At 37.1% G+C, this 25,644-nt stretch overlaps 1 protein-coding gene and 1 pseudogene across 1 annotated transcript; one reads left to right on the top strand and one right to left on the bottom strand.

Moving 5' to 3' along the window:
• The window catches only part of LOC144256966 (cytochrome P450 3A5-like), a 37,692-nt pseudogene extending 20,510 nt beyond the window's left edge, over window positions 1–17,182 (top strand).
• Window positions 17,183–19,725: 2,543 nt separating this feature from the next.
• On the bottom strand, window positions 19,726–20,658 carry LOC113177269 (olfactory receptor 2AE1-like). The gene has a single exon (XM_026381805.2). The coding sequence runs from the start codon at window positions 20,656–20,658 to the stop codon at window positions 19,726–19,728; it is 933 nt and encodes a 310-aa protein (XP_026237590.2).
• Window positions 20,659–25,644: the final 4,986 nt, after the last annotated feature.

Raw genomic sequence — 25,644 nt, 5'->3', positions numbered from 1 at the left:
TATATGATCTATTTTAGAGAAGAATCCATGTGCTGCTGAGAAGAAAGTGTATTCACTCATTGATGGATGAAATATTCTCTATATGTCTCTTAAGTCTAATTTATTGATTATATTATTGAGTTCTATAGTTTCTTTGTTCAGCTTTTGTTTGGAAGGTCTATCCAGTGGCGAATGTGTTGTGTTAAAGTCACCCAGTATTATTGTATTGTGGTCTATTTTACTCTTGAAATTGAGAAGAGTTTGATGAATGTAGATGGCTATTACATTTGGCCTTTTCTTGTTAGCCCATAATTCATTGTTTGGTGCATACGTATTTATAATTGTTATTTCTTGTTGATGAATGGTTTTCTTAAGCAGTATAAAATGTCCTTCTTTATTCCTTATGATTAACTTTGCCTTGATGTTTACTTTATTTGTTATGAGGATGGAAAACTGTGCTTGTTTACACAGTCCATGTGAGTAGTATATTTATTCCCAACCTTTCACCTTCAGTTTGTGGATGTCTTTTCCTACGAGATAAGTCTCTTGAAGCCAGCATATTGTTGGTTTTTTAAAATTTCCAATCTGCCAGACTATGTCTTTTGATTGATGAGTTTAGGCCATTAACATTCAGGGTTATTATTGAAACATGGTTCATATTTCCAGACATTTTTGCTTTATTTTTGGTTTTTAACTTGACTTAGTTTCTCCTTTGATTGGCTTTTCCTTTATTGTACTTCCTCCCTTTGCTGATTTTCATTGTTGTTTTTCATTTTTTCTTCATGGAATATTTTGCTAAGGATATTCTGTAGTCCAGGCTTTCTAGTTGTAAATTCTTTTAATTATTGTTTATTATGGAAGGTTTTCACTTTATCATGAAATCTAAAGCTTAATTTTGCTGGATATAAGATTCTTGATTGGCATCCATTTTCTTTCAGAGTTTGGTTTATATTGTTCCTGGACACTCTAGCTTTGAAGGTCTGGGTTTAGAAATCTGCAGAGATCCTAATTGATTTCCTCCTATATGTAATCTGATTCCTTTCTTTTGTGGCTTTTAAATTTCTTTCTTTATTCTGTTTGTTAGGCATTTTCATTGTTATGTGCCTTGGTGTAGAATCTGTCGTGATTTTGTACACTTGGTGTCCTGTAAGCCTTTTGTATTTGATTTTCCAATTCATTATTCAGGTTTAGAAAAGTTACTGATATTATTTCATTGAATAAATTGTTCATTCCTTTGTTTTGGAACTCTATGCCTTCTTCTATCTCAATAATTCTTACATTTGGCCTTTTTATAATTCATGAATGTTCTGCTCATGGTTTCTTACCATCTTCACTGTGTGGTCAACTTTACTTTCCTTCATCTCAATGATTTCTTTTTCTTTTTTTGGTAGAATATCTCCTTATTGAAGTAATCTTTTGCTTCCTGTATTTGGTGTGTAGCTCTTTATTGAAATGACCTTTTGTTGCCTGTGTTTGCTTTCTTATATCATCCTTTAATTCATAGAACATTTTAATTAAATACATCCTGAACTCCTCTTGGACATGTCTTCTGCTGTGCTGGCCATTGGTTCTAGTAATGTATCTTTGTTTGTTTGGGGCACTTTCTTCCCTTGTTTTTTTTCACATTGTTTGTGTGTCTTTCCCTTTAGCAGTGTAGATATAAGGTATTACAGTTTTTTTCCAATAGACTTATAGTGTCCCTGCAGAATTCCATGACCTCTCCTTTAAGGAGGAGATCAATATTAACATATCCCAATGCAAACAATATTCAGGCTTAATTAAACTAAATAGCTTCTATTGAGATGCTTACAGTTTTGTCACAACAGACAGAAATGGTGAGTTTGATTATTATTAACAATGTAAACAGTAGGTTGCAAAAGGACCTGCAGTTTATAATGGTGGACAAAGAGAGAATGGGGGGGGGGCGGGTTTAGGATGAGATGTTAAGGAGCTAGAAGATGAGGATATATAGTTATTAGATCTTAGGAAGCATAAAAGAGGAATCAAAAGTTGTTGGCTAGTAGCAGGAGAAAAGAGAGAAAGAGACTTTGGGGAGATAGATAAGTGGGGAGAGAGAGAGAGAGAGAGAGAGAGAGAGAGAGAGAGAGAGAAGAAGAAGAAGAAGAAGAAGAAGAAGAAGAACAACAAATTATTTTGTTGAGATTTTGCATCCATAATTATAAGATATATCAGTTTGTGGTTCTCCTGTGTTATCTTTGTGTTAAGTTTTAGGATTAAATTAACATGGGTATTTTAGGATCTTTTACAAGTGTTCACTGTATTATATATTTAGAAAATACTAGGTGTTTCTATGAATATTTATAAAGAGGTAAAGAATTGGTATTCGTTCTTTTAATGTTTGGTAGAATTGTCCATGGAACATCTGGACCTGAGCTTCACTTTGTAGAAAAGTTCTTAATTTCTAATTTAGTATCATCACATTATGTATGTCAATATATATTTTGTATTACTTTTTGTGTCAGTTTCTGTTGTTTGTGTCTTTTTAGGAATTTTTCTATTTAATTTATGTAATTTGTATAATTGTTATGATAATCTGATTGTTACAACATCTTTATAATTCTTTCTATGTTTATAATGCCAGTATTTCCCCAGTTTTCATTTTGAATGCTACTAACTGTAGCCTTTCTATTTCTGGGTCAGTTTAGCTATTATTTTGCAAATTTTGTTGTTTTTTTTTTTCAAAGAATTGCATTTGTTTTCATTAATTTCTTCTATTGATTTTATTTTTTATTTGATTAGTTTCCACTTTGGTTCTTAATATTTTCTTCCTTCTGTTTCCTTTAAGTTTAATTTGCTCTTTTTTTCATGATTTATTATGTAAAGTTTGATAATTCATTTGCAATCTTTATTTTTATTTAATAGATAAGAATTTCCCTCTGAGCAACGATGGCTTTTTCTCCTTTTCATAAGTTTGATATATTATGCCTCCTTTTTTCCTTTCAATACTTTATCTATTTCACTATATTTCTCCTTTCATCCAATGTTTATTTAGGTATATATTGATCAATTTGCCCAATTTCCCAATTTGCCCAAGTTTCCCAATTTTCTTTCTAATAATGCCTTCTGGATTCCTCCCTTGGGCTTGAGAAACACATGTTCTGTTGGTCCCATCCTGACTGCTCTTTCTTGAAGAGCATGATTAACTGCAACCTCAGACTGAAGCCTAGTTTTATCCAAAGACACTCTATTCCAGTACATAAAAGAGAAAGGGGTCAGGGTTTTCATCTTGCTCCTTTGGTCACTCCACAGAGGCAGAAGGGGCCAGTGATCTCACTGGTATGGTGGTGGCCCTGTATATGACATCCTCTTGCTCAGCCAGTGGCCTGGAGCTCAATCAGTTGTCCCAACAGAAATAGTTCCTCTTTAGGAACCCTTGTGACTTCCACTTTTCTGATTGGTAGAAAAGATGTAATTGCTCCAGGTAAATTTTACATTTTTCACTGAAGTGTCCTTTGTTTTTTCTTTCCCCTGCAGTAATATTTCCATTCCCTACTCCAATTTATGAGGCAATGAATATCTCTCTATTTCTAAAGGATGTCACAAATTTTTTAAAGAAAGCTATAAAGAGAATGAAAGAAAGTCGCCTTCAAGAGAAACAACAGGTAAAATCTGGTTGTGGTTACAGAGAAGGTTTGATAATTTATTTGCCCATGGGTGTATGAATTCTATACTTCTTTGTATATTTTTGAAAGGTAGATGCAGAACTCTTGATTGAGAGTAGTAGAGGGTTTTCATTTGGGGAGAATAAAGAATTTAGCATCTGGTAATTGAGAAACAAAAATGAATTAGAGAGGGAACTGAATTAAAGTAAGATATATTCCATGCTTTTATAATTATGTCAAAATAGACTTTACTCTCATATAACTAAAAAGAAGTAAAAAAAAAGACTTAAATAAATAAAATTATATATTCCAAATACTGAAAAAATAATGAATCAGAGAGAAAGCATTTACAATTAAATAATGGGCATTGAATTTAGTTTGTCAAGAAATAAATATTGCTGTTAGAAAAAGTCCCAAATGCTCTAAAAAGGAGTCCTTGTACATTGTTGAGTAGAATGTAAATTAGGACAGCCTTTATGGAAAACTGTGAGAATGGCCCTCAGAAATCAAATACAGACCCACCGTATGATCCAGCAATCTCACTACTAGGTGTATAACCACAGGAAATGAAATCAGTATGTCAAAGAGACATCTGCACTCCCATGTTTATTGCAGCACTATGTTAAAATTGTTCTTATTAATTGAGCCTAATAGATTTTGAAAACATCCACCATCAGGAAATGATAAATGCAATTAAAGATGTGTCTAAACTGACATAAACATCAAACAGCATATACATATATCAAAGTAATCAGGTACATTGTTAATATGTATAACTTAATGTTTTTATGTATCAGTTGAAATGATTTTTTTTAAATAGAGGAAAAATGTTTTATCATATACCTTCTCTTCAATAGATAAAATTTCAACATAAAAATTATTTTCCTGGTGCTTTAATTTCATCAGATTTTATATGGTCAAGAATCATTACATTTCCAAACCTCTCACTTTACAAACTCTCCACAGAAGGCATCCTCAGGCTAGCCGTTACTGTCTGGTCCCTCATAAAAGGCATGGGGTTCTTTAGGTGAAGGTTTTTCCTCATGTCTGAAAAGGCCAGCACAAGGATGTGTGCAGGCCAAGGAGCCAGGCTGGGCCCTCCAGGTGTCAGTGCAAAGTTCATAGCTTCAAGCATGGTGGGATCATTCAAGAAGCTTGCCCAAAATCTGATGATGAGCTCTAAAAATGGTAGGAGATTAATCTGTGGCATCTTTGGTGAAGAATTAAGGTAGTAAAACAAAATATTGAAGTCCAGAACTTCTCCCTAAGCAAACAAATGCAACAGGAGACAAAGCCAGCCACTCTCTGGCCAGGAGGCTGTGTTCAGAATCCACAGGAGCTCACAAGTAGGGAGAGCAAAGGCCAGTAGCTATTGGACACCACAGCCAGTTTTCACTCAGGGAAACGTCTTACTCTCCAAAGTTTGTATATGGATGCTTTTCTTCACTGATGACTTAGGAAACTCCAGCTGGACTTTTGTACTTGAAGAAGTCATAGTCTCAGAAGGGAAGATAAGTTATTTACTCTTAATTTATTTCTGACTTCATACTTAACCTTCTATCTTTGAAATCTCTCTGTTTCTAGCATCGGGTGGATTTTCTTCAGTTCATGGTAAATTCTCAGAATTCCAAAGATGTGTTGTCTCATAAAAGTAAACAAGGTTGCTACCTCATCTACTGATGGGAAACACAGAGAGAAGGATTGTTCTGGAAATGTGCAGGAGATTTTCCAGGAAGAAGAGTATTTCTACCTAGTTGCAGAAAGTGCATGCTTCCATATCATATACAGTAGCCTGAGGAACTTTCTAGAGAAGTACACCTAGAGCCATGTTCAAATGTTGAAGCTGATATAAACAAGTATTTCTTTCACTAGCATGGTATTTTTATTCAACTTATTTTCTTACTATTTTTATTTTGATGCTCAATTCTCCCATATTTGTCCACTGGAGTCCCTTTCATGTAGGCTCCTGAGTCCTCTATTATTCTTGTCATCTTTTTAATGATTGTTTTAAAAGTAGCTTCTGTTTATTCTAGCTATAGCAATATTGAACTAAAAACATAGAGGTTCTCCATGTAGTCTTGAATACACTGCTTCACTCCTAATATCCACCACCAGAGAGTTATATTTATCACAGTTCAGGAACCTGTATTTACACACTTCTATCATTCACAGTACATAGATTTCCTTAGGGTTTGCTCTTGGTCTTGTACATTCTACATCATGTAACCACATTATAGCAGTATACAGTGTATTCTGTGCCCTTCTCATTTATTTTCTAAGTATTTTCTTGCTTTCTGATTTAAGATATTCTAGGTTTCTGCTCTGTTTCTCATGACAGTTTTGTTTTTTGTTTTTGTTTTGGCAATTAATGGAATTTAGAAATCAAAATTTGTGATCATCTTGTGGATTTTTGCTTTTAGATACTCTCGGTAGACAACACTATTAACATGAAATACTTCTACATACATCACATCCAGTGATATAAACTATTTTTCTCTCTCCTTCAAATTTTTTTTCTAATTTATTGCTTATTTCTGTAATACTCAAATACTCCCATTGCAGTTCTAATTTGAGGTAGCTATTGCCTTGACAACCATCTGAAGAAAGTCCTGAATGTTGAGCAATTAATTCTAGAGATGAGGACTGGACTTACTACAGCCTTCCAGTATACATATTTTTTAAAAGATATTTTTATTTTTTAGTTGTAGGTGCACACAATACTTTTATTTTTATGTGGTGCTGAGGACCAAATCCAGTGCCTCAACGTGTGCTAGGTGAGTGTTCTACCACTGAGCTACAACCCCAGACCCAGTGTACATATTTTTATGTTCACATGTACATATTATATATCTATCTATTTATCTATTTACTTATCTATCCATCTATCCATCCATCTATCTATCCTGTATGAATATACCAAGTTTTATTCAGCTTTCTGTGATGAAGGAAACAGTCTGAAGTTTAACTCTACAATAAAATAACCACCAAACACATGTGCCTTCTTAGCACTTGACATGTGGCTAGTGCCACTGAGGAACAGTTTAAAATTTAAACATTCACATGTGGCTAATAACTACGAATGCAAACAGCCAAGATCCAAACCTTGACTTTTTTTGGTGCAGGAGAAAGGGTTACCTGGAATTGAACTCAGGGACACTCAACCACTGAGCCACATCCCCAGCCCTAATTTGTATTTTATTTAGAGACAGGGTCTCACTGAGTTGCGTAGTGCCTCACTGTTGCTGATATTGCCTCTTGCCTCAGCCTCCCACTGGAATTACCAGTGTGTGCCACTGTACCTGGCCTGAACCTTGACTTTATAGTTCTATTTCATGGGGTTCATACTCACTGGGATAAAAGATTTGATAATTAAATGTTCTCATAACATCATCATAGAAAACCATCATTAATAAATCTGAACTCTGTAGACCTTTCAAACACTTGTTTTGCGTTCTTTTTTATTTACCTTGAATTGCATGTTTGGCACAGGGACCATGTTTATTTCAGGGTCCAGGTATCTAAAAGTCCATATTGATCATACTGTGTATCTTAGATAGAAATGGTATCTCTTGAAATTACCTATCTTTGGTGGTGCTGAGAATGGCACAGTTAGTAGCCAAGTCCAAGAATGGTATAGATCTCAGGAAAACTGGATTAAAAAAAGTTTTCCTTTGTCTCCCCTATCAGATAGACACGAAAGTGAAAACCACTCTGAGAATGCCTCTGAATTGTTTTTCCATGGTCCTGCCTAGTGATCGGTGCATTTTAATGGGATTTCTCTTCATCTAAACTCTGATGTTTTGATTTGTTGGATTTACCTAAATTCTGTTTCCTCTTCCATTAGCCCTGTCTGATCTGGAGCTTGTGGCCCAATCAATTATCTTCATTTTTTTCTGGCTATGAGACCACTAGCAGTGCTCTTTCCTTCATTTTGTATGAACTGGCCACCAATCCTGATGTCCAGACCAAACTGCAGCAGGAGATTGAAGCGGCTTTGCCCAATAAGGTGAGTAAATGGTACCTGGAGAAGGAGGAGAGAGGCAGAGCCTCAACAAGACTGCCTCCTCGTCACTTCCTAGGAAACTTTGTCCAAAATATAGTCACTAATTCTTTTCACCAGCTCTATTTGGAAGGATCTGAAGAGACAAATGAAGGAGAAAACAGTATTTTGGGGAAAATGCTATTCCCAAAACTACAAGGAATTTTTAAAAGAGTGTAGTTTCAGTTGTATCCATTACCAGTTACCATGATGATACCTAGGAAGTGTAAGCATGTGTCACTCCAGTGTACATATTATTGTCTCTGCTGAGCTGTGGCATGAGCTCCTGCCTGGCTGTCTGCTGAGTGTGCCTTGGCTTGGTGGGCAGGCCGATTCTGCTCTGATCCACACATCTTCACACTCTAGTCATGTATTAGAGAGAAGCAGCCAAGGGATGAGTCAGGTTTTCTGGCTCCTTAACCAAACACTTTACTTCTACCTTGTGTCCTCTCCAATGTCACACCAGGCATTAGCCACATGTTCCTGCTGTCCTCACATCTCTGCCTAAACAGGGAGTCTATTGGATATGAAGACACCTGGTCTCTGGGGCTGGCATGGCTGGTTTGGAGTGAAGTGGGCACAAAGCCTCTTCTTCAGAGCTCACAACGAAGCCCTGAAGAACAACCAGGAGACTGGCCAGCAACAAGGGGTGGAGCTGAGAGTGGCTTCCTGTCCTCCTTAGAATGTTCTCTGAAACTGAAATTGTGTGACATGTTGCCATCGAATCTTATCCTTCTTTTGGTGGTACTGAGATGGAAGTTACCAGTTTCTCCCAACATTTTTTACATGATGTAATGTTATCTCTAAATTTCATATATATACTCAAATCAGGATTATTCAAGAAAAAACTGATATATAATGGGTTATTTCCTCTTTTCTATTTCCTTGAAAAATAGACATGTGACTTTTCTAGAGAAAGGTAACAGTGACTTTCACATATTTTTCCTCACTGTAATTGTCATATTCTATTAGTTACTTTTCCTCGCATGAGGAAGGGGACAGTGGTGATGATATCAAGCTATGTTCTTCATCGAGACCCACAGCTCTGGCCAGAGTCTGAGGAGTTCCGCCCTGAAAGGTACAGGGCCTCTGGGAAAGGGAACCACCCTGGGCTAGGGTTATCCAAGCATGTTCTTGTATATTTTATCATAGATGACATGCAGGTAGCTATGTAATTATTTTCATATATGTCTTTGTATTTTAAGCAGTTTTCTTGTTATAAAATATAACACTTTTTTGCAAAATGATATGAATTTGGGTCCATTCATTATCCTAAATTCTTTTTTTTAAAAAATTTTAAATTGATTTTTTAAACATAAATGACAATGAAATGCATTACAATTCTTAGTACACGTATATACCACAATTTCTCATATCTTTGTTTGTTATAAAGTATGTTGACACCAATTCTGTCTTCATACCTGTACTTTGGATAATAATGTTCATCACATTTCATCATCCCTGCTAGTCCCCTGCCCCCTCCCTTTCCCTTCCAACCTTCTGCCCTATCTAGAGTTTGTCTATTCCTCCCCATGTTACCCCTCCCTACACCACTATGAGTCAGCCTCCTTATATCAGAGAAACATTCAGCATTTGTTTTTTTGGAATTGGCTAACTTCACTTAGCATTATCTTCTCCAGCACTATCCATTTACCTGCAAATGCCATGATTTTATTCTCTTTTAATGCTGAGTAAAATTCCATCGTGTATATATGCCACATTTTTTTTAATCCATTCATCTACTGAAGGGCATCTAGGTTGGCTCCACAATTTATCTATTGTGAATTGTGCTGCTATAAACATTGATGTGGCTGTGTCCCTGTAGCATGCTGTTTTTAAGTCTTTTAGGTATAAACCAAGGAGAGGGATATCTTGGTAAAATGGTGGTTCCATTCCCAGATTTCCAAGGAATCTCCATACTGCTTTCCATATTGGCTGCACCAATTTACAGTCCCACCAGCAATGTATGAGTGTACTATTTTCCCCCACATCCTTGCCAACACTTATAATGGCATCATAATAGCTGCCATTCTGACTGGAGTGAGATGATATCTTAGAGTAGTTTTGATTTGCATTTCTCTAATTGCTAAAGATGATGAGATTTTTTTCCTCTACTTATTGATTGGTTGTACATCCTCTTCTGAGAAATGTCTGTTAAGGTTCTTGGCCCATTTATTGATTGGGTTATTTGTTTTTTCAGTGCTTCACTTTTGAGTTATTTATATACCCTAGAGATTGATGTTCTATCTAATGTGTGAGGGGTCAAAATTTGCTCCCAAGCTGTAGGCTCTTTATTCACCTCACAAATTGTTTCTTTTGCCAAGAAGAAACTTTTTAGTTTGTTAAATTCTTTAAATAATCATGAATTAATAATATGATCATGTTCTCATAAACATATTTCTATGCACATATAGATATTTTTGCTAAACTAGATTGTATCATATTTGATTTTTGCTAGCACCTGATAATATATACATTCAACCTCTGCATGTATTTTTTTTTTTGCGGGGTACCAGTTATTGAACTCATAGGTGGTCGACCACTGAGCCACATCAATACCCCTATATTGTATTTTATTAGAGACAGGATTTTGCTGAGTTGTTTAAGGCCTCACTAAATTTCTAAAGCTGGCTTTGAACTTGGGATCCTGCTGTCTCCACCTCCCAAGTTGCTGGGATTACAGGTGTGTTCTGTGCTCACCGTGTATGTATCTTTTTTGCATCTATAATTTCAACTAACTCATAAACTTTTTTTCTTGTCAGTTTCCCCTAAACAGTCTAATATAATAAGTAGTTATATAATATTTAAATATTATTAGTTATTATAAGCAATCCAGAGATGATTTAAAATATATTTCAGGATGTGCATATGTTACACAAGTATTTTCGCATTATTTTTATAAGAGAATTCAACACCCAGGATTTGGTTTATTCCAATGCTAAAACTAATTCTCCTCAGATATGGCACCATGACTCTGTGTGTATGCATGTGTGTTTGTGTGTGAGTGTGTGTGTGTGTGCATTTCTGTGTTTTCAAATTTTATAGTATGTGCCATAACTGATATAATCACTATCTCATTTCATTTAATGTATTCACTCTTATACTCCTTTTATGTATGTTTTTATTGGTTGTTCAAACCATTACAAAGCTCTTGAATAATCATATTTCATACATTAGATTCAAGTGGGTTATGAACTCCCATTTTTACCCCAAATACAGATTGCAGAATCACATTGGTTACACATCCACATTTTTACATAATGCCATATTAGTAACTGTTGTATCCTGCTACCTTTCCTATCCTCTACTATCCCCCCTCCCCTCCCCTCCCATCTTCGCTCTCTACCCCATCTACTGTAATTCATTTCTATCCTTGTTTATTTTCCCATTTCCCTCACAAACTCTTATATGTAATTTTGTATAACTATGAGGGTCTCCTTCCATTTCCATGCAATTTCCTTTTTCTCTCCCTTTCCCTCCCACCTCATGTCTCTGTTTAATGTTAATCATTTCCTCCTCCTCTTCCTCCCTGCTCGGTTCTTAGTTTCTTTCATTATATCAAAGAAGACATTTGGCATTTGTTTTTAGGGATTGGCTAGCTTCACTTAGCATAATCTGCTCTAGTGCCATCCATTTCTCTGCAAATTCCATGATTTTGTCATTTTTTAGTGCTGTGTAATACTCTATGGTGTATAAATGCCACATTTTTTAATCCATTCATCCATTGAAGGGCATCTGGTTGGTTCCACGGTCTAGCTATTGTGAATTGTGCTGCTGTGAACATTGATGTGGCAGTATCCCTGTACTACACTCTTTTAAGGTTTTCAGGGAATAGTCCGAGAAGGGTAATAGCTGGGTCAAATGGTGTTTCCATTCCCAGCTTTCCCAGGAATCTCCATTCTGCTTTCCAAATTGGCCAAACCAATTTCCAGTTTCACCAGCAATGTACAAGAGTACCCTTTTCCCCACATCCTCTCTAGCACTTGTTGTTGTTTGACTTCATAATGACTGCCAATCTTACTGGAGTGAGATGGTATCTTAGGGTGGTTTTGATTTGCATTTTTCTGACTGCTAGAGATGGTGAGCATTTTTTCAGGTACTTGTTGATTGATTGTATGACCTCCTCTGTGAAGTGTCTGTTCAGGTCCTTGGCCCATTTGTTGATTGGGTTATTTGTTGTCTTATTGTCTAATTTTTTGAGTTCTTTGTATACTCTGGATATTAGGGCTCTATCTGAAGTGTGAGGAGTAAAAATTTGTTCCCATGATGTAGGCTCCCTATTTACCTCTCTTATTGTTTCTCTTGCTGTGAAAAAACTTTTTAGTTTAAGTAAGTCCCATTTGTTGATTCTTGCTATTAACTCTTGTGCTATGGGTGTCCTACTAAGGAATTTGGAGCCCAACCCCACAATATGTAGATGGGAGCCAACTTTTTCTTCTATCAGATGGAGAGTCTCTGATTTGATATCAAGCTCCTTGATCCATTTTGAGTTAACTTTTGTGCATGGCGAGAGGAGGGGATTCAGTTTCATTTTGTTGCATATGGATTTCCAGTTTTCCCAACACCATTTGTTGAAGATGCTATCCTTCCTCCATTTCATGCTTTTAGCCCCTTTATCAAATATAAGATAGTTGTAACTTTGTGGATTAGTCTCTGTATCCTCTATTCTGTACCATTTGTCCACCCACCTGTTTTGGTACCAGTACCATGCTTGTTTTGTTACTATTGCTCTGTAATATTGTTTGAAATCTGGTATTGCTATACCGCCTGATTCACACTTCCTGCTTAGAATTTCTTTTGCTATTCTGGGTCTTTTATTTTTCCATATGAATTTCATGATTGCTTTCTCTATTTCTACAAGCAATGCCATTGGGGTTTTGATTGGCATTGCATTAAACCTATAGAGAACTTTTGGTAATATCGCCATTTTGATGATGTTAGTTCTGCCTATCCATGAAAAGGGTATATTTTTCCATCTTCTAAGATCTTCTTCTACTTCTCTCTTTCGGGTTCTGTAGTTTTCATTATATAAATCTTTCACCTCTTTTGTTAGGTTGATTCCCAAGAATTTTATTTTTTTTTTGAGGATATTGTGAATGGAGTGTTTTTCCTCATTTCCGTTTCAGAAGTTTTGTCGTGATATACAGAAATGCCTTTGATTTATGTGTGTTGATTTTATATCCTGACACTTTGCTGAATTCATTTATTAGTTCTAGTAGTTTTTTTGTAGGCCCTTTTGGGTCTTCTAGGTATAGAATCATGTCAGCCGCAAATAGTTATAATTTAAGTTCTTCTTTTCCAATTTTTATGCCTGTAATTTCTTTCGTTTGTCTAATTGCTCTGGCCAGTGTTTCAAGAACTATATTGAATAGAAGTGGTGATAGAGGGCATCCCTGTCTTGTTCCAGATTTTAGAGGGAATGCCTTCAATTTTTCTCCATTCAGAATGATGCTAGCCTGAGGCTTAGCATAGATAGCTTTTACAATGTCAAGGTAAGTTCCTGTTATCCCTAGTTTTTCTAATGTTTTGAACATAAAGGGATGCTGTACTTTGTCAAATGCTTTTTCTGCATCTATGGAGATGATCATATGGTTCTTATTTTTAAGTCTATTGATGTGGTGAATAACATTTATTGATTTCCATATATTGAACCATCCTTGTATCCCACGGATGAACCCTACTTCATCATGGTGCACAATTTTTTTGATGTGCCTTTGTATCTGATTTGCCAGAATTTTATTGAGGATTTTTGCACCTTGGTTCATCAGAGATATTGGTCTGTAGTTTTCTTTCTTTGAGGTTTCTTTGTCTGGTTTAGGAATCAATGTGATGTTGGCCTCATAGAATGAACTTGGAAGAGCTCCCTCTTTTTCTGTTTCCTGGAATAACTTGAAAAGTATTGGTATTAATTCTCTTTAAAGGTTTTGTAAAACTCCGCAGTATACCAATCCGGTCCTGGGCTTTTCTTGGTTGGAAGTCTTTTGATTGCTTCTTCAATTTCATCCATTGATATTGGTCTGTTCAAATTGTGTGTATCCTCCTGACTCAGTCTGGGCAAATCATATGTCTTAAGAAATTTATCGATATTTTCACTATCTTCTATTTTATTGGAATATAGGTTTTCAAAATAATTTCTAATTATCTTCTGTATTTCTGTAGCATCTGTTATGATATTGCCTTTTTCATCCCTTATGTTAGTAATTTGAGTTCTCTCTCTTCTTCTCTTCGTTAGCATGGCTACAGGTCTGTCGATCTTATTTATTTTATCAAAGAACCAACTTTTAGTTTTGTTAATTTTTTCAGTAGTTTCTTTTGTTTCAATTTCGTTGATTTCCACTCTGATTTTAATTATTTCTTGCCTTCTGCTACATTTGCTGTTGTTTTGCTCTTCCTTTTCTAGGGCTTTGAGATGAAGTGTGAGCTCATTTATTTGTTGTTGTTTTTTTCTTTTTTTGAGGAATGACCTCCAGGCAATGAATTTCCCTCTTAAAACTGCTTTCATTGTGTCCCATAGATTCCGATAGGTTGTGTCTGTATTTTTATTTATCTCTAAGAATTTTTTGATTTCCTCCTTTATGTCTTCTTTAACTCCTTGATCATTCAGTAACATATTGTTCATTTTCCATGTGATATTGGATTTTCCCTTCCTTCTTTTATCATTGATTTCCAGTTTCATTCCATTATGGTCAGGTAAAATGCATGGTATTATCTCCACCCCTTTATATTTACTGAGGGTTGCCCTATGGCATAATATATGGTCTATTTTTGAGAAGGATCCATGTGCTGCTGAGAAAAAAGTGTATCCACTTGATGATGGTTGATATATTCTATATATGTCAGTTAAATCTAGGTTATTGATTGTGATATTGAGTTCTATAGTTTATTTATTCAACTTTTGTTTGGAGGACCTGTCCAATGGTGAGAGAGGTGTGTTGAAGTCACCCAAAATTATTGTGTTGTGGTCGATTTGATTCTTGAACTTGAGGAGAATTTGTTTTATGAACTTCTCAGCACCATTATTTGGTGCATAAATATTGACAATTATTATATCTTGTTGTTTAATGGTTCCTTTTAACAGTATATAATGTCCTTCCTTATCCCTTTGGATTAACTTAGTCTTGAAGTCGATTTTATTCGATATGAGGATGGCCGCCTCTGCTTGCTTGTGAGGACTGTGTGCGTGGTATATTTTTTCCCAACCTTTCACCTTCAGCCTGTGTATGTCTTTTCCAATCAGGTGTGTCTCCTGGAGGCAGCATATTGTTGGATTTGGTTTTTTAATCTATGTTATCAGGCTATGTTGCTTTATTGGAGTGTTTAAACCATTAAAGTTTAGAGTTACTATTGATATATAGTTTGTACTTCCAGCCATGTTTGATTATTTATCTCTTTTTTTAAAATTTAGTTTGTTTCTCCATGATTAGCTTTCCCCCCTCCATCTGTCTTTACTGAGGTACTTCCCACTGTTGGCTTTGGTTATTTTTTTTTTTCATTTATTCTTCGTGTAGTGTTTTGTCAAGATGCTTTGCAATGCTGGTTTTCTTGCTGCGAATTCTTTTAGCTTTTGTTTATCATGAAAGATTTTTATTTCGTTGTCGTACCTGAAGCTTAATTTTGCTGGATACAGAATTCTTGGTTGGCATCCATTGTCTTTCAGTATTTGAAATACGTTGTTCCAGGATCTTCTCGCTTTCAGCGTCTGTGATAAAAAATCCGTTGTTAACCTTATTGGTTTACCCCTGAATGTAATCTGCCTCCTTTCTCTTGTAGCTTTTAATATTTTCTCTTTGTTCTGTATATTGGATATTTCATAACAATGTGTCTTGGCGTTGGTCTACTGTGATTTTGTATGCTCATTGTCCTGTATGCATCTACAATTTGTATATTTGTTTCCTTTTTTATTTCTGGAAAGTTTTCTGTAATTATTTCATTTAGTAGGTTAGTCATTCCCCTGGTTTGAATCTCTATCCCTTCCTCTATCCTGATGACTCTTAAATTTGTTTTTTTTTATATTATCACATATCTCTTGTATGTTTCTCTCATAATTTTTAACCAGCCTATCTGAGTTGGCTAAACTCTTTTCAAGATGATATATTTTGTCTTCATTATCTGACGTTCTGGCTTCTACTTGCTCCACTCTATTAGTGATACTCTCATTTGAGATTTTAATTTGGTTTATAATTTCTTTCATTTCTAAGATTACTGTTTGATCCTTTTTTATAATCTCTATCTCCTGATAAAGATGCTTAACTTCCTCTTTTATCTGTTTATGTAATTCATTCTCAATGTGTTCTTTCACTGCTTGAATTTGCTGTCACGTATCCTCTTTAAGGTTCCATTCCATTTGTCTAAGGTATTCCTTGAGTTCTTTATATGACCATTTTTCTGATGACTCTATATCCTCCTGAATATTTAGGCTGTCCTGCATTGTTTGTACTCCTTTTCTTCTTTGCTTTTTCATGCTGCTCATTTTGCTTCTTGTTCTGTTTGAGTGCTGAGTTACTGTTTACTCCTATAAATTTATTTGATGCTTGGGAGGAAAGGTATTAGCAGGGAAGGGAAGAAGTCACCAAAGAGAATGAGAGTAAGCAGGTAGAATTCAAGGAAGGGGGAATAAGAGAATTGAAAAGAAATGAAAAGACAGAAGAAAAGAAGAAAGAAAAAAAATAGAAGATTAAAAAGAATTTTTAAACATAATAATAGTAATAATAAAAATGAGGATTAAAATTAAAAAATAAAATAAAATAAAATAAAATAAAATGAATTAAATTTTTTTTAAAACAACAACAACAACAACAAATTTAATAAATGCAGTCTTAGAGTTTGATTCACTATTCTTCCATTAGGTGGAGCTGTGCCTACTGGGCTAAGCTTTTCCTCTCAGTAGGCGGGAGCCTGTCACTGTGCAGCAGCTCTTCCTCCCAGACTGGGCGGGTCTCCAATCCTGAGTGCCTAGGGCCTTCTCTTGTATCTACTAACTTCCCCACTTTTCCTCGAGCTAGGTCCCGCTCACTGGTGATGCTCGCCACAATACTGGCTACACACCAGGTCTGCTGCTCCTGTGAGCCCTGTTTTCATGGATGCCTGGGCACACTCTCCCTGTTTGCCATTCCCTGAGGCCCTAAGTTTGTAGAGCTTGGGGCTGAGAACCCCCAGCAAATTTGCTTGCCCTCTGGTAGCCACGCCCCCGAAAGCTGGTGCAAGAGACCTCAGTTGTCAGCACTAATGGGAGCAGAAGCCGGGAGTTCAGCGCGGCGGGTCCCACGCCACTCCTGATCCCCCCATGCGGGCAGGGCTGTTCGAAGAGCCGGGCGGGCGGGGCCCGTTTGCCATGTGGGCGGGGCCTTTTGCAGACCGGGCGGCAGTTATTCACATGTCGTTTGCAGCGCCGAACCACCAGAGGCAGTTCACAGAGCCAGGTGGGGGGCCCAGTCAGGCAGCGGCCGTTCCTATGTTCGCTGCGACGCGTGGGCAACAGCAGTTCGGCAGCGGCCAGCAGGATTGTGCCCCTGTTCCGCGTTGCCGAGATTCACTCGTTTGAGACAAACTGACCCCTCCAATAGACTTATTAATTCCTGGCAGGTCTCCTTTCAGCGGAATTTTGCTAGAAGTTCCTCAGCAGGTGGCATGTAGGTGTATTTATGGGTCTCTCTGATCCTGTTACTGCGGAGGTATTGAAAGTGCTGCCTCCTCGCCGGCCGCCATGTTGCAAAAAAGCCCCCATTATTTCTTTAATATCTCTGACTCTCAGAATGCTTTCTTCTTCTACAACCCCAAAACACAGTTCAATGAATTTCGAAAGTACATTCACTCAGTCTACCTGGAAATTCACTCTGAGCAGTCCCTGATTCTAGGTGCCACCTGGCACCCCCATCAGCATGGGCAGCTAAACTTGAGATCACTGATGTGAATTTGCAGGGACACCAGATAAAACATAGACACAATTTATTTTTAGACAATCTTCATGATGGCTTCCCCAGCCCTCAGCCTCAGACTCTCCAAAAGGGAGAGCAAGAGAAAGTCAGGAGAGGCTGAGGAGAGAGAGGGAACAGGTTCAGAGGTGAGCTGTCATTGGGGGGACTCTTGTTCAGAAAGTTCTATCCAAAAACCTTCAAAAGGAGCAAGAATACAAGGGAAAGGTGATTGAAATTCAACCCTAGGGGAACATCCCACAAAGAAGAACACTTGCTCTGAGCTAGATCCCACCCAAACCACAGTGAATGCAGTAATTGGTCAGAATCTGAGGCATCATGACTGGAAGGTGTAGTAATTCATTGTGGCTGCCCACAATTTATAGTAGGTGAATATGGGGACTTAGACTTCAAGACGGGTTCTCCCACTATTTTCTCATCATTCCAATATCATTTCAACACAGTTTTTTTCCTTCTAATACCTGGAATCCATATCTGCTCAGAACTAATATTCTCAACTCATAATCTCAAATAAAACAAGTATTCTAGATAAAGTCCTGAGACCAATGTGACTAGAGAGACTAATTTGCTATATTTCACAGTGGTAGCAAGTGACAGACTCTAATCCACAGAGTTATGATTCCAAATAATGAGACTCTCAGAAAACAGAAAAGTATTTTCAACCTTTGAAATTAAAAAATAATAATATCACTAATTGATTTGGCAGGACCAATACAGACAAAATAAATCATGAATTTATGTTTAAAGAATGTTAAATTTTTGGAGAAAGTGCTGTGGCTCAGTGGTAGAGCACTTACCTAGCATGTGTGAGGCAATGGGTTTTATTCTCAGAACTGCATATAAATAAATGAATAAATTAAAGGTCCATCAACAACTAAAAATATGTATTAAAAAAGAATGAAAAATTTCATAAATGCAAATTCTAAATATATGACTCAGTACATAGATCAGAGCAGTAAAAACTTTACTCAGTAAATACTTGTCAAATATATGTATTTTACCACCATTTCACCCAGATATTCCACTCCTTGGTTTATACACAAAGGACTTAAAATCAGCATACTATAGTGACACAGCACATCAGTGTTTATAGTAGCTCAATTCACAATAGCTAAACTGTGGAACCAACCTAGGTGTCCCACAATAGATGAATGGATTAAGAAAATGTGGTATATATACTCAATGTAATATTACTCAGCTTTAAAGAAGAGTGAAATTATGCCATTTATTAGTAAATGGTTGACGTTGGAGAAAATCATACTAAGTGAAATAAGCCAATCTCACAAAACCAAAGGCCAAATGTTCTCCCTAATATGCAGATGCTAATTCACAATTAGGCAGAGGACACTAAGGAAGAATAGCATTACCTTAGATTAGGTAGAGGGAAGTGATGGGAGGCGAGGAAAGAGGACGTAGTCATAGAAAAGGCAGTAGAAAAAAACAGACATTATTACTGTATGTATATATGTGACTACATGACCAATATGATTCTGCAAAAGGTACACTCAGAAAAATGAGAAATTATATCCCATCTATGTATGACATATCAAAGTGTATAAACACATTCTACTGTCATGTAGAACTAATTAAAACAAATTTGAAATTATATACATATTATACAAAAAGTATGTACAGGTACTATTATTTGTATGTAATAATACTTCCCTTCTAAAAACTTACTGATTCAGGAAACTCTACAAATCTAACAACATTACTTATCTCTCACTCTTCCTTTCAAGACCCTTCACTTCATGTCCCATGCTTCTGATATTAATTAAGCAAGATCTTCTCATTTTATATTTCATAAATACTCTTGAGTGGCATCATTTATATCTATATTGTGGATGAAAATATTAATGGGAAAAGCCCTTATATCTTTATTTAATATTTGTTGGAGTGTCACTGAACTTTGCAAGTCTTCCTTGGAGAGATTTTTAATCTTTCTCCCTAGTTCTCTAGGGGGTGTGAAATGTGCCTCATGATGCTTGGATGCCTGAGACCAAGTTAAAACAGTGAAGTTATACATAAGCCACCGATTTCTTGCAGTATACAAAGAGAATCAGAGACCTGGATTCTTGAAAGGTTTATTCAGATCAACATAAGGAGCTTATTCTATTCCATTCTCTGTTTGAGACAACTGCGAGTGCAATTACTAGGTGATTGGTGTCCCTAACACTCTCCTCAGAGCCTTAGCTACATCCTTATTCCGGAGAGTATAAATCAGAGGATTCAGAGTGGGAGTAATGATGCTATAGAACACAGAACCAACTTTGTCTTGCAGTGGAGTGCGCTGGGACCTGGGCCTCATATATGAGAAGATGCAGGCACCATACCAGAGAGACACCACAATGAGGTGGGAGCTGCAAGTGGCAAAGGCATTTCTCTTACTCCCAGCTGAACGCATCTCAATGACACTGTGCAGGATGAAGCCATAGGATGTAGAAACCAGGATTATTGGGAGGAGGAGAAGCACAATAGTGCTGATGTACACTGTGGACTCATAGACAGTGACATCACCACATACCAACTTCACAACAGCTGGATATTCACAGTAAAAGTGGTGTATTTTCTGAGTCCCACAGAAGGGAAAGTGCATCAAGATGACTGTGTGAATTAGGGAGTTCAGAGATGCCCCCAACCATGAGGTGAGGGCCATCATCACTGCCACCTTCCTGCTCATGAGCACAGTGTAACGCAGAGGATGACAGATGGCAACATACCTGTCATAGGACATGAGAGCTAGCAGAAGACACTCAGCGCCACCCAGAGACAAATAGAGGAAGTGCTGGGTGGCACAGCCCATGAAGGAGATGGACTTGCTGCCAGACAGATAGTTGGTAGCCATCTTGGGGATGGTTGTGCAGATGTGCATCAGGTCCATGAGGGAGAGCTGGCTGAGCAGGAAGTACATGGGGGTGTGAAGCCCACGATCCACACAAATGAGGAGGATGGTGAGGGTGTTGCCACTCAGTGCAACAAGGTAGACCACCATGGTCAGGCAGAAAAGGAAAAGATGGGTTGGGGAGTCATCGAAGAGCCCTTCAAGGAAGAAGTCTGTGAGAGACGTCTGATTCCTCAGCCACATGGTCCCTTCTCAGGCCCTAGGGAAATAGGGAGTGGAGACAAAGTGTGATGCTAGAAATATGGGATCCTGTGTACATGGCGATCAGCTCTTTTGATCAAATCAAACATTTTTGAAGAGTTTTTTCTCTATTTTTAATTATCCAGCAGCTGAAAGGTTTGGGTCAATCAACTGACCATGAACAATGACAAGCTGTGAAGCAAGGCAGTATGGACTGTGGAGTGAAATAGGATACTTATAAACACCAGTAATGACCATGTGGACAACCCCCAGGAACATAAACTGCCATACTTTGTGCATTTATTCTTAATGGTGATAAGAATTTGTATATTTATATTACACAAATTAAGTGTTTATTTCATTGTCATCCTCTTATCAAACATGAGGTGTGAATAATACCTAAGATCATATCTCAAATAACTAGATATAAATGAAGGAGTATGAATCCATAGAAATAGAATAAATATCACACAACATACAAAAAAGGATTTTTTCCCTTAATGAGGAAAAGATTGTATATTTTATATACCCTACTTGAGAAAAGTTGATGACATCTTAGATTATACATAGAATAGTCATATCATATTAGGTAGAAGGATATCTTATGTGTCTTTATTTGAACATTGAGCAAAATTTTTTAAAAATGCATGAGTGCTGTGCTGACACAAACCAAAGCAACCATACCTATGTCCTGGGTTGATTTGTGAGACAACAGGTTACATAAAATGCTGACAAAACTAGGGTTTTCACATTGATTCAGCCACACTTGCCAATCTGCCCTCTCTCCAGTTCTCTCACAAACACTAATCAGAATGAGAAGTTGATCTCCATGGGGGAAATTAGACTCAAAAAAGTCATAAACTAAGTAGAGCCTTATATCATTTCTTGTGTTTTACCTCCTAAATATCTTCCTGTAGTTTCACATATTCTGATTCATTGATGTTCATTAACAGGAAAGAACCACCACCAATGAAGGAACGTGCTCATGACAATTATAAGAGTAAATACCAGTAATTAAAAATAATTATGTGAGTATAAAAAATAAACTTCAAAAATAAAATAAAAAAACACAGGACTTAATTCATTATAATCAAATTTCAACTCTACCAGTAAAAACGAGTTCACATTTATTTTTCTTCTGTCCTAGGTTCGCTCTACGATTATAATGTCAGTCGTGTCACACTGTTACTTCCTGCTCAGCTTCTGTGGACTAAGAGAACAATTTCAATCCTGGTTCCCCTGATTACTTCAGCTCAGTTGACATGATTTGCACACATCTTTTCTACATAATTACTCAAACACATCTCCTTCTCTTTCTTCATTAGTTTCTGACTATCTCTATGAACCCCCTTGGCATAAGTTTTCCATGATCTGGCTCTATTCTCTCTTTCTTCCTTAGGCAACCCGTTCTTATACCCCTTAAATTATGTTTTTCTCTATCTTCTCAGGAAGAATCCTCATGTGCTGATGAAATGTCACCATTGATTAAAGGATAATCTCACAATGCCCTAGTTTCTAATAAAAGCTTCTGAACAACTCAAGCTCCAATACTATCTTACCTGAAATTTGCTCTGCAGAGATTTGTGTACAGAAGTAAAATGGAGAGAGAAGAACATCCTCCCAGCCACACATTGGCTATTGGTCTTCCACACAAGCACTTGCTGAAGTACTCCTCAGACTCCTCCTCTAACCCTGGAAGCTGCATCTTCTAGTAGAATTACAGAGAGAATATTTTTCCAGCTCACTCATCATGGTTTCCACTAATTATCCTAGTGATGGAGCATCACACAAAAAATAGGACATGGTGTTCTAGGACCCTCTCAAAATCTGAGTCCATTATTTTGAGCCCTGTCAGACAGATTAAGTAAAACTGAACACATATGGCCCCTACTAGATGGGACTTGGTGGTGCATATGTTTCCTCTTGACTCTGAACTTATATTTGAACCTCCTTCCATTACCAGATTGAGAGCTTGGAAAATAGGAATGGCCATTCTTTTTACCTGAGTAAGAGACTAAACATAATAGCAGGTTTATCCTCAATGCTCCCAGAGTCCAACAAAAATCCTCTTTGCAGTCTCTGTGGTTTTGGATCACTATAGCAACCTCGTTATAGATTTATCCTCATTCCCTAGTAGTAACATACAAGTATGTATGTGTTATGCAGTTACTAAGCTTCTTCCATACCTCAGAGATGTTTCCTCAACAGTAATCAACAGGGTAAGAAGAGGCCAGACTGGCCTGACCTGAGCCAGTCATGAGGGAAGAGGAGCATGCTCCATGAGGATGAAACATCCTCCAGGTCCTCAGGACCTAGTATGTCAGCAGAGGTGAATAGAAATCTGAGGACCTGGTGGAATCAGGGATTCCCACTCAGAAGACACACTGGATGTCTTCTGGGCACCATTACCCAAGATACCAATTAGTCTGTGCCATGTTCACTGAAATGAGTATCCCATGGTGCTGTACTTGAAGTTTGTTTGCAGGGGTGGGGGAACTGGGTAATTTGGGGAATCTGGTTCTGAATATAACATGGGAATACTCTCTCTAGGGGCTAGTTAATAATACAGAGTAACTGTTCCTACAGTCCCTGATTTGTTTTGTTCATTACAGAATCCAGGTCTCTGTAGACCCTTTCCATGCTACTCTTTTGAGAAGACAATCTGAGTGTCTTTTTGCCCAGTGGCCACTTTACTGTTTTTCTCATGTCTCATATTATAGAATTGGAAGCAGGTAATTCCCATTCTTAGTCTTGTTGTTGCTTCAATTCTATGGACCACACAAAATAGCATGTTAGGAGATTTTATATGGACCAATAGAAAGAAAAGTGCATTCCCTATATTTCATTTACTCCCATATTTTATTCACTCACTGCCCTCCTATCATCATAAGCATATTTGAGCTATTCCTGTTTCTTGTTTTGAAGCACCAACAAGACTGAGTGTGGGAATTACCTGCTATCATTTCTATAATAAGACACATGGGGAAAAAAAAAAACAGAAAGTGCCAACTAGCCAAGAAGACACTCATACTGTTTCTCTTTTCTCAACTCAGATATTAAAATGCCTTGCTTCACTGAGCTTACCTTGACTCTGTATCATGGCTTGTTGTTTAAGTAGAGGAAACATATTATTACTTGCTTCAAAATCTACAGGCTATTACTTTTATCTGGTACCTCCCTTTATGACAGAATATAGTTTTAATTTAGGCAGTCTTGGCATTTATATGATTTATTCATTGTTTGAGAAATATTTTATGAGAGCCTGCTGCATTCCAAGAAGTGTACTGATTACATAGTGATAACAAGCATGAGGGGTCTTTTACTCCTTAGGAGTTACAGACACAACTATGTCAACTTGAGTTTAGGATTTGTATTAATCAATATTCAATGCAAGTGACATAAAACAGAATGTGTTGCATCTTTTTTCTTTTTATTCATGTCTAACTTTAGGATTAATTTTGACATAATTACAAAGCATGGAATGTAATTTGTCCCAATTCAGTCCACAGTATTTCCCTTTCCCTTCCTTCCTCCCTCTCTCTTTTCTTTCTTCTACTCTACTGATCTTTCTACTATTTACTTTTAGGCTTTTTAAAATAGAAACTTGTGAATATACATTATGGTGAGGTTCCTTGTGGAATATCCATGTATGTGGTATAATCATATATGTATTTTACATATATTCATATATGTGAAAGTTAGTTCATATTCACTCTGCTGTTCTTCCCTTATCATGTACCATCTCCTGCTTCTCATTACCCTTTATCTAGTCCACCTATCTCACTTCAATTTTGATAGAAGGAAGGCACCAGATAAAAGTAATAGCCTGTAGGTTTTGAAGCAAGTGATAAAACGTTTCCTCTACTTAAACAACAAGCCTCGATATAGAGTCAAGGTAAGTGCATTGAAGCAAGGCATCTTAATATCTGAGTTGCAAAAAGAGAAATAAGAATAGCTCAAATATGCTCATGATGAAAGGAAGACAGTGAGTTAATAAAACATGGGAGTAAATGAAATGTAGGAAAATGCACGGTTCTTTCTATTGGTCCATATAAAATCTCCTGACATGCTATTTTGTGTGGTTCATAGAATTGAAGCACCAACAAGATTGAGTGTGGGAATTACATGCTGCCATTCCTATAATATGAAAAAAATGGGAAAAAAAACATAAAAGTGGCAACTGGGCAAGAAGACACTCAGACTGTCTTCTCAAAAGAGTAGCACAGAAAGGGGCTACAGAGACCTGGATTCTGTAATGAACAAATCAGGGACTGTAAGAATTAACTCTGTATTATTAATTAGCCCCTAGAGAGAGTATTCCAATGTTATCTTCAGAACCAGATCCCCCAAATTACTCAGTTCCTCCTCCCCTGCAAACAAACTTCAAGTACACACTATGGGATACTCACTTCAGTGCACATGGCACAGACTAATTGGTATCTTGGGTAATGGTGCCCAGAAGACATCCAGGGTATGTCTTCTGAGTGGGAATCCCTGATTCCACCAGGTCCTCAGATTTCTATTCACCTCTGCTGACATACTAGGTCCTGAGGACCTGGAGGATGTTTCATTCCTCATGGAGGATGCACCTCTTCCTTCATGACTGGCTCAGGTCAGGCCAGTCTGGCCTCTTCTGACCCCTTTGATTACTGTTGAGGAAACATCTCTGTGGTATGGAAGGAGCTTAGTAACTGCATAACACACACATAGTTGTATGTTACTGCTAGGGAATGAGGGTAAATCTATGACGAGGTTGCTATAGTGATCCAAAACCACAGAGACTACAAAGAGGATTTTTGTTGGACTCTGGGAGCATTGAGGATTAAGCTTATGTTTACTATCTTACTCAGGTAACATGAATGGCCATTCCTATTTTCCAGGCTCTCGATCTGGTAAATGGATGGAAGTTCAAATATAAGTTCAGAGTCAAGAAGAAACATATGCAACACACCAACTCCCATCTAGTAGGGGCCAAATATGTTCAGTTTT

The sequence above is a fragment of the Urocitellus parryii genome, chromosome 9 (assembly GCF_045843805.1).
Source record: "Urocitellus parryii isolate mUroPar1 chromosome 9, mUroPar1.hap1, whole genome shotgun sequence".
Taxonomy (NCBI): domain Eukaryota; kingdom Metazoa; phylum Chordata; class Mammalia; order Rodentia; family Sciuridae; genus Urocitellus; species Urocitellus parryii.
Note: the sequence above shows the minus strand (reverse complement) of the source record. Positions and strands in the feature narration are given on the sequence as shown.